Source organism: Hippoglossus hippoglossus, chromosome 9 (genome assembly GCF_009819705.1).
Source record: "Hippoglossus hippoglossus isolate fHipHip1 chromosome 9, fHipHip1.pri, whole genome shotgun sequence".
Taxonomy (NCBI): domain Eukaryota; kingdom Metazoa; phylum Chordata; class Actinopteri; order Pleuronectiformes; family Pleuronectidae; genus Hippoglossus; species Hippoglossus hippoglossus.
Window position 1 is genome coordinate 7,230,653 of NC_047159.1, and position 10,382 is coordinate 7,241,034.

Here is a 10,382-nt window from a genome sequence, read left to right on the forward strand (position 1 = left end):
AAATTACAGATGTTATTCCACAAATGGAAATGACGCTGAAAATGACCATGTATCATATGGAGTATTTGTTATTTGTAATACCGCATATGTAAATAAAGAATTAAAGGTTGTCAATGACATTTTTAAAACCCTTGAACAGTTTCTTAACAAATACGTTCGACATAAACCTTCTCTATTTCCCTTATGAACACCTGATCAAATTCCGTTCCAACCACTAGAGGGAGCAATGAACCCTTGTTTCTCTCTCACTAATGCTGCACCAAATAAGTTTAATGGAGTTTGGATAAGATGATTTTTTTTACCTCACACCAGCTCTGCGAGTGTTTTATGTCTGTAAATTCTCAATTCAGTTTCAATTCAGTATTCAATATGCAGCATTTAAAACATGAATGTATACAAGTGTAATCCACTCATAACTTGGTAAACACATTCATTTTCTAAGGCCTTGAGAAATTTCCTAGAGGATATGACATTAATGAAACACTCAGTTGAGTTTACCACTTGCAAAAAGTCAGTTTGTCTGATTATAGACACTTTAAACAGTTAACACATGTTGTTGGCCGTTTATTTGTTTAGCTTTTAAAGTAGCAGTCAAACACAAAGAGGCAGCTTTCATACCTGAGGTGGCCCATGAAGTCATAGTGATTTACATTAAAATAAAGAATTGAATAATTGAGAAACTTAATAAAAAAGTTTAGCACAAGCATAATTTTACATTATTTATAATAACATTGTTGAGCTTGAGTTGTTTATGTTACAGCAAAACTGAAAATAGTTTATTGTATGAAGCTCTTATTTGGATTTTACAACAGAAACAACTCTCTGTGTCAAACAGCAATTGGTGGAATCAACCTTGTTTCTGGTTCTAAAGTGTGGAGATGTGTTGTATATGAAAGACTCAGCTCATTGTCTCATACTGAGATTCATGTCATTCTATTATGAACTTCACTCAGAAGTGAATTGGTTGTGTTATGTGTGCACTGCCTCATTCACTCGTATGTGTTCATCTATGAAATTATTGAATTCATAATTATCATCCCTTGCAATTTGATGTGCCCAAAGTCTGGACTGAATTAGGAAATTTAACTTTCAGGTTTTTGGCCCCTAACACGGAATAAGTTAAAGATTGATTTTCAGCTTCAAAACCTTCTAGTGTTGAACAAGTTTAAAACTCTGGTAAAATATCTAATGTGCAAGTGTTTAATATGATCAGGTTTGAATGTTATTAATCTGTTTGTTAATTACTTCTACTGTTGGAACTGCATTGCTGCTATTCTTGGCCAGGTCGTCCTTATGAAAGAGAGACAATAAATAAAAGAACCAGACTGTTCCAGACTTGTTTAGCAGAACCTGAAAAATAATATCAGATTCGTTTTATTGAGATGTATATGTTCTTTCAAATATGAATTGTTATGTCAGGACTATAAAATGTAATGATAATATAAACTGCAAATAATAAAGATGAATTTATTTGTAATTGCAGGCTGTTGTCATTTTAAAGCCTGGTACGTCACTTGTTGACCAGGGGGGGTCAGCTCCAGACTAAAACATCTGGGGCTGAGCCCAGAGGGGGAGGGGGGGGTGGGGTGGGGTGGGGGGGTGGAGGTGTTAAGGTGTATTGATAAACTTATATATACACTAAACAAACCCAGAAGAGCATACACGCACCCCAACATATAAATGATAACTCCTGTTCTGCAGGCTGGAGAGTTTACACTACACAATGTCACAAATACTGTAAAACTCAAATATTTTCTTTCTACTCCACCACATGTAAGTACTTGTACTTTAGTATTTCCACTTTATGCTACTTCATATTTCTTCTCTGATACATCTCAGAGATAATTATTGTATTTTATTCTGCAGTACATTTATTTGAGAGCTTTAAAGATGAAGATTTCAAAACAATGGATAATATAACAAATTGTTAAAACAAAGTGTTAAAGACTAAACCAGTGGTTTAGAAAAACGTTTGCTTTTGAAAAGGAAATTACATTTTTTAAATGTCTGAGTTGTTCAAAGCTTTTTCTCTCTGCAGTTCTCAAATGCTTTGATGATCCATCTCACCACAAATCAAAGAGAGACAACCTCTCACAATATATCTAATATAAAACTGTTTATAATGAATTTGACTGTAGCTTCACTTGCTTACACAGCTGCTTCAGTATAAATTATCTAATGATGTCATAGAGCTTAATAACATAATATAATAATCTGTCAAACGAGTACTTTTACTTTAATACTTTAACTACAGTTAACTAGCCAGTATGTGACGTGTCAGGTGTAGTTAAATCTAAATATTTCAGCCCAGAGATCACAGCGAAATAGCACAAACAATTTTTGAGATTAAATGTTCCCCTGAATAATATCAGTTAATAAAATCTGTCAGACAAATATGAACTCCCTTTTATTTAGAAATTGCTTTAAAAAGTATTGTAGACTGTCATTGTTATTACAGGTGTTCTGTAATTTACAAAATAAGGTTTTAATTAATAAATCAGACTACAACAGAAAGTCTATGAAAGTGGTCAGTGCTCTCCACACTGATTCGACATTCATTCAGTTTAAACTTGTGTGCTGCACCGAATGCTTAAAAGGACAAACTCTGATTATAGCCTTTACTGTATCAAGGTGCCCCCCCCCCCCCCCCCCCCCCCCCCCCCCCCCCCCCCCCCCCCACACACACACACACACACACCTGATAATCACATGTATTTAGTTATTAATCGATGATCTCGGATCATGACTCCGGATCAGTCCTGTACGTGTCCTCAGAACTTGTGATCAGTGCTGGTGTTTATTGTTAGAGTGTAAAGTGAGGCAGGTCAGGGGGGGGGGGGAACAGACAGAGGGCTTCAGCCCCGAATGCCCGAGCCAGGCGACGCCCCTGTTGTTGACCTCTGGGGAATTACAGCCACAGGTGGACGTGAGCGTATCTTGACTGTGCTTCTTAAACCAGAGCAGAAGTAAACCCTCTCAGTTGTCAGGTCTCAGTGGCTCTGCTGCTGCCACTCGTCACTGAAGACCTGAACTCTGTGCACACATGTTCTCTGCACCGATGAGTAACAGCAGCCTGCAGGGCCTGTCTCTAGCTCTGCCCCTCACCAGCTTTGGCAATGTGTTGATGTTTCTTTTCAGTGTTTCCTTGGCTTTCAGCATCATCTTCCTCAACATGTCCGTGTGTGTCTCCATACTGCTGAACAGGGCTCTGCGCAGCGAGAACCGCTTCATGTACATGCTGAGCACCTGCTTCAGTGACATCTGCACCGGCGTGTCTTATTACTATGTGGGGGTCCTGGATGTGAAGGACATCTTCGGCTCCCCTACGGGAACATATTACGTGGTGCCCACATTTTTAGGTCTGTCCTACATGGCCATCCTGGCCGCGCAGGCCGACAGGTACCACGCTGTGGTGTCACCTTTCCAATACTTGCGCCGCATGACGCGTAACAGAACCGTGGTGGTCATCTGCGGGTACTGGCTCTACGCCTTCCTCATCGTGGCCGTGAATAACCTGGTCCCACTCGGCGTGGCCAGAAAGATCATGAGCATTGGCACGTTTGTGGGCAACATCTTCACAGTGATTATAATGGTAGGACTGAACATCAGGCTGTTCATCATAGCCAAGTTCCAACTGGAGAGGGAGCCACCCTCCGTGGAGAGGGACACCAAGCGCTCCTCGGTGTATCTCATACTGGTGGTGGCTATGTTCTTTCTGGTGACGTGGTTTCCCATCTTCTGTCATGTTATAGTCTGTAACTTCTTTGGCTTGGTGTGTTTCACCTTTAAGAATGAGGGCACCGACCCTCTGCGTGTTTTACCCCGAGTGAACACTGCCCTCACCCCCATCCTGTACATCTGCGGCTGCTCCCCGCTCAGAGCCACGCTGCTCACCAAGGTGTGGAGGCCCTGCTGCAGGAAGAGGTAAGAGAGGCTGGTGAGGGGGCTGCCTGCAGATGTGTGTCATGATGCTCACATCTGGCTCCACGTAAACATCTGATCACAGCTTGAATCATTTTACAGATGTTGCAGAAAACTCACTTTTATTGTTTCATTTATGTGCGCAAAGGCACTGCAGTGATCTGAATGTCCCTCCGAATGTCTAAGAGTTATCACATATTGTAGATGGAGTATAATCCATATTGCATGTTTTGTAATTCATGCCTTTTTGTGTTTAAATGTTCTTTTTTGTTAGATCTTCCTTTAAATCCATAAAACAGCAGGACAAATATCCTAAGTGCTTATTTTTCTGACAATAATTCATTGAAACTTGAAATAGTTTAAAACGTCTTTTCCCATCTCTTCCAGTCTCTCCACAAGGCGTGTGTCCTGGATGACTCAGCCCCATTAGATGCCCACTGGCTTCATTTCTAAGTGGATGGATGTCAAAGTTAATACAGTTTCAAATCTGTGCCAACATAATAAAAACGCATTTAAAAACATGGTGGGGCAGTGAGGACCAGTTCAGGGTTTCATGGGAGATGTTGGAAATGTTTCATCAGGCACTCGGCACATCCATAAACTGTATTTAGCACCTTCTTGTTTCATGTGTTGTCAAATCACAGTGAACAAATTACAGATGTTATTCCACAAATGGAAATGACGCTGAAAATGACCATGTATCATATGGAGTATTTGTTATTTGTAATACCGCATATGTAAATAAAGAATTGTCATGGAAGTGATCTGAACATGTCTAAGAGTTATCCCATATTGTAAATAGAGTATAATACATATTGCATGTTTTGTAATTCATGCCTTTTTGTGTTTAAATGTTCTTTTTTGTTAGATCTTCCTTTAAATCCATAAAACAGCAGGACAAATATCCTAAGTGCTTATTTTTCTGACAATAATTCATTGAAACTTGAAATAGTTTAAAACGTCTTTTCCCATCTCTTCCAGTCTCTCCACAAGGCGTGTGTCCTGGATGACTCAGCCCCATTAGATGCCCACTGGCTTCATTTCTAAGTGGATGGATGTCAAAGTTGATACAGTTTCAAATCTGTGCCAACATAATAAAAACGCATTTAAAAACATGGTGGGGCAGTGAGGACCAGTTCAGGGTTTCATGGGAGATGTTGGAAATGTTTCATCAGGCACTCGGCACATCCATAAACTGTATTTAGCACCTTCTTGTTTCATGTGTTGTCAAATCACAGTGAACAAATTACAGATGTTATTCCACAAATGGAAATGACGCTGAAAATGACCATGTATCATATGGAGTATTTGTTATTTGTAATACCGCATATGTAAATAAAGAATTAAAGGTTGTCAATGACATTTTTAAAACCCTTGAACAGTTTCTTAACAAATACGTTCGACATAAACCTTCTCTATTTCCCTTATGAACACCTGATCAAATTCCGTTCCAACCACTAGAGGGAGCAATGAACCCTTGTTTCTCTCTCACTAATGCTGCACCAAATAAGTTTAATGGAGTTTGGATAAGATGATTTTTTTTACCTCACACCAGCTCTGCGAGTGTTTTATGTCTGTAAATTCTCAATTCAGTTTCAATTCAGTATTCAATATGCAGCATTTAAAACATGAATGTATACAAGTGTAATCCACTCATAACTTGGTAAACACATTCATTTTCTAAGGCCTTGAGAAATTTCCTAGAGGATATGACATTAATGAAACACTCAGTTGAGTTTACCACTTGCAAAAAGTCAGTTTGTCTGATTATAGACACTTTAAACAGTTAACACATGTTGTTGGCCGTTTATTTGTTTAGCTTTTAAAGTAGCAGTCAAACACAAAGAGGCAGCTTTCATACCTGAGGTGGCCCATGAAGTCATAGTGATTTACATTAAAATAAAGAATTGAATAATTGAGAAACTTAATAAAAAAGTTTAGCACAAGCATAATTTTACATTATTTATAATAACATTGTTGAGCTTGAGTTGTTTATGTTACAGCAAAACTGAAAATAGTTTATTGTATGAAGCTCTTATTTGGATTTTACAACAGAAACAACTCTCTGTGTCAAACAGCAATTGGTGGAATCAACCTTGTTTCTGGTTCTAAAGTGTGGAGATGTGTTGTATATGAAAGACTCAGCTCATTGTCTCAGACTGAGATTCATGTCATTCTATTATGAACTTCACTCAGAAGTGAATTGGTCGTGTTATGTGTGCACTGCCTCATTCACTCGTATGTGTTCATCTATGGAATTATTGAATTCATAATTATCATCCCTTGCAATTTGATGTGCCCAAAGTCTGGACTGAATTAGGAAATTTAACTTTCAGGTTTTTGGCCCCTAACACGGAATAAGTTAAAGATTGATTTTCAGCTTCAAAACCTTCTAGTGTTGAACAAGTTTAAAACTCTGGTAAAATATCTAATGTGCAAGTGTTTAATATGATCAGGTTTGAATGTTATTAATCTGTTTGTTAATTACTTCTACTGTTGGAACTGCATTGCTGCTATTCTTGGCCAGGTCGTCCTTATGAAAGAGAGACAATAAATAAAAGAACCAGACTGTTCCAGACTTGTTTAGCAGAACCTGAAAAATAATATCAGATTCGTTTTATTGAGATGTATATGTTCTTTCAAATATGAATTGTTATGTCAGGACTATAAAATGTAATGATAATATAAACTGCAAATAATAAAGATGAATTTATTTGTAATTGCAGGCTGTTGTCATTTTAAAGCCTGGTACGTCACTTGTTGACCAGGGGGGGTCAGCTCCAGACTAAAACATCTGGGGCTGAGCCCAGAGGGGGAGGGGGGGGTGGGGTGGGGTGGGGGGGTGGAGGTGTTAAGGTGTATTGATAAACTTATATATACACTAAACAAACCCAGAAGAGCATACACGCACCCCAACATATAAATGATAACTCCTGTTCTGCAGGCTGGAGAGTTTACACTACACAATGTCACAAATACTGTAAAACTCAAATATTTTCTTTCTACTCCACCACATGTAAGTACTTGTACTTTAGTATTTCCACTTTATGCTACTTCATATTTCTTCTCTGATACATCTCAGAGATAATTATTGTATTTTATTCTGCAGTACATTTATTTGAGAGCTTTAAAGATGAAGATTTCAAAACAATGGATAATATAACAAATTGTTAAAACAAAGTGTTAAAGACTAAACCAGTGGTTTAGAAAAACGTTTGCTTTTGAAAAGGAAATTACATTTTTTAAATGTCTGAGTTGTTCAAAGCTTTTTCTCTCTGCAGTTCTCAAATGCTTTGATGATCCATCTCACCACAAATCAAAGAGAGACAACCTCTCACAATATATCTAATATAAAACTGTTTATAATGAATTTGACTGTAGCTTCACTTGCTTACACAGCTGCTTCAGTATAAATGATCTAATGATGTCATAGAGCTTAATAACATAATATAATAATCTGTCAAACGAGTACTTTTACTTTAATACTTTAACTACAGTTAACTAGCCAGTATGTGACGGTGTCAGGTGTAGTTAAATCTAAATATTTCAGCCCAGAGATCACAGCGAAATAGCACAAACAATTTTTGAGATTAAATGTTCCCCTGAATAATATCAGTTAATAAAATCTGTCAGACAAATATGAACTCCCTTTTATTTAGAAATTGCTTTAAAAAGTATTGTAGACTGTCATTGTTATTACAGGTGTTCTGTAATTTACAAAATAAGGTTTTAATTAATAAATCAGACTACAACAGAAAGTCTATGAAAGTGGTCAGTGCTCTCCACACTGATTCGACATTCATTCAGTTTAAACTTGTGTGCTGCACCGAATGCTTAAAAGGACAAACTCTGATTATAGCCTTTACTGTATCAAGGTGGACCCACCTGGCCCCCCCTTAGCAGCGCCACTGCACTGAGGCCATTACTCTCCACTGGTCAACAACAGATTTTACTCCTCTGATGTTTTCTAATCAGTCACAGTTAGAACTGATCTTTATAAAAAGACGGATTAATTCATATTCATATTTAAATACTGTGTTACATTATAATCTGCGTGAAGAACTTTCTGCGGGAGTGTGTGTGTGTGTGCGTGTGTGTGTGTGTGTGTGTGTGTGTGTGTGTGTGTGTGTGTGTGTGTGTGTGTGTGTGTGTGTCGTCTTGTCCCTGTCCCTCCTCACACACTAACTGATAATCACATGTATTTAGTTATTAATCGATGATGTCGGATCATGACTCCGGATCGTTTCCAGTCACACTTTAACTCTGGAGTGAATCAAACAAACAAAGTTAACATCAGTCCTGTACGTGTCCTCAGAACTTGTGATCAGTGCTGGTGTTTATTGTTAGAGTGTAAAGTGAGGCAGGTCGGGGGGGGGGGAGGAGGAAACAGACTCTGACAGAGGGCTTCAGCCCCGAATGCCCGAGCCAGGCGACGCCCCTGTTGTTGACCTCTGGGGAATTACAGCCACAGGTGGACGTGAGCTTGTCTTGACTGTGCTTCTTAAACCAGAGCAGAAGTAAACCCTCTCAGTTGTCAGGTGTCAGTGGCTCTGCTGCTGCCACTCGTCACTGAAGACCTGAACTCTGTGCACACATGTTCTCTGCACCGATGAGTAACAGCAGCCTGCAGGGCCTGTCTCTAGCTCTGCCCCTCACCAGCTTTGGCAATGTGTTGATGTTTCTCTTCAGTGTTTCCTTGGCTTTCAGCATCATCTTCCTCAACATGTCCGTGTGTGTCTCCATACTGCTGAACAGGGCTCTGCGCAGCGAGAACCGCTTCATGTACATGCTGAGCACCTGCTTCAGTGACATCTGCACCGGCGTGTCTTATTACTATGCGGGTGTCCTGGATGTGAAGGACAACTTCGGCTCCCCTACGGGAACATATTACGTGGTGCCCACATTTTTAGGTCTGTCCTACATGGCCATCCTGGCCGCGCAGGCCGACAGGTACCACGCTGTGGTGTCACCTTTCCAATACTCGCGCCGCATGACGCGTAACAGAACCGTGGTGGTCATCTGCGGGTACTGGCTCTACGCCTTCCTCATCGTGACCGCGAATAACCTGGTCGCCGTCGGCGTGGCCAGACAGATCACGAGCATTGGCACGTTTGTGGGCAACATCTTCACAGTGATTATAATGATAGGACTGAACATCAGGCTGTTCATCATAGCCAGGTTCCAGCTGGAGAAGGAGCCACCCTCCGTGGAGAGGGACACCAAGCGCTCCTCGGTGTATCTCATACTGGTGGTGGCTATGTTCTTTCTGGTGACGTGGCTTCCCATCTTCTGTCATGTTATAGTCTGTAACTTCTTTGGCTTGGTGTGTTACACCTTTAAGAATGAGGGCACCGACCCTCTGCGTGTGTTACCCCGAGTGAACGCTGCCCTCACCCCCATCCTGTACATCTGCGGCTGCTCCCCGCTCAGAGCCACGCTGCTCACCAAGGTGTGGAGGCCCTGCTGCAGGAGGAGGTAAGAGAGGCTGGTGAGGGGGCTGCCTGCAGATGTGTGTCATGATGCTCACATCTGGCTCCCCGTGAACATGTGATGCAAAAAACTCACTATTATTTTTTCATTCTATATGTTTGTTTTTGTTTCATTATCAAGGCGATGTGCGTAAAGGCACGACAATAATCTGAATATCCCTGAATATCTGCATGTCTCAGAGTTATCACCTCATGTTGACATAATGCAGATGGAGTAAATATTGCATGACTTTGCATGTTTTGTATTTTATGCCTTTATGTGTTTAAATGTCCTTTTTTGTAAGATCTTCCTTTAAATTTAAAGTGTTTATTTTACTGACAACAATTCATTGACTCTTGAAATTGTTTGAAATGTCTTTTCCCATTCTCTCCACAAGGCGTGTGTCCTGGACGACTCGGGCCCATTAGATGTCCAGTGGCTTCATTTCTAAGTGGATGGATGTCAAAGGTGATATTGTTTATGCCAACATAATAAAACGCAAGGTGGGGGATCTTGCATTGTGAATACACAGCAGCTGACAAAAAACAGTGAGGACGAGTTCAGGGTTTCATGGGAGATGTTGGAAATGTTTCATCAGGCACTCGGCACATCCATAAACTGTAATCAACACCTTATGTGTTGTCAAATCACAGTGAACAAATTACAGATGTTATTCCACAAAGAACTGATTGAAATAAGGCTGAAAATTAACATTTATCATATGGAGTATTTTCTTATTTGTAATAACACATATTTAAACAAAATCTGAAATGTTGTCAACAACTAAAACTCAGTTTCAGCTGAGCCTTGTTGATTTTCTTTTTATTTATTGATTTTCAATTTTCTTCTGAATCTAGTCTCTTCTGAAGTTCTGATAATCCTCCGGCACCTTGACATTGACTCTTATGTGCTTTTAAACAACTTTATTCCATTGATTTTTAAATGTATGTCATTGAAATGTAGCAGATCTATTAGATCAATATGTCCAAATC

General features: G+C 39.7%; 2 protein-coding genes across 2 annotated transcripts; both read left to right on the forward strand.

Annotated features, from left to right (window-relative positions):
- The first annotated feature begins 3,058 nt into the window (after positions 1–3,058).
- Positions 3,059–3,928, forward strand: LOC117767666 (D(1)-like dopamine receptor). Its single transcript, XM_034595465.1, has one exon. It carries the CDS (start codon positions 3,059–3,061, stop codon positions 3,926–3,928), a length of 870 nt encoding a protein of 289 aa, XP_034451356.1.
- A 4,602-nt stretch (positions 3,929–8,530) lies between these two features.
- Positions 8,531–9,400, forward strand: LOC117767667 (melanocortin receptor 4-like). The gene has a single exon (XM_034595466.1). It carries the CDS (start codon positions 8,531–8,533, stop codon positions 9,398–9,400), a length of 870 nt encoding a protein of 289 aa, XP_034451357.1.
- Positions 9,401–10,382: the final 982 nt, after the last annotated feature.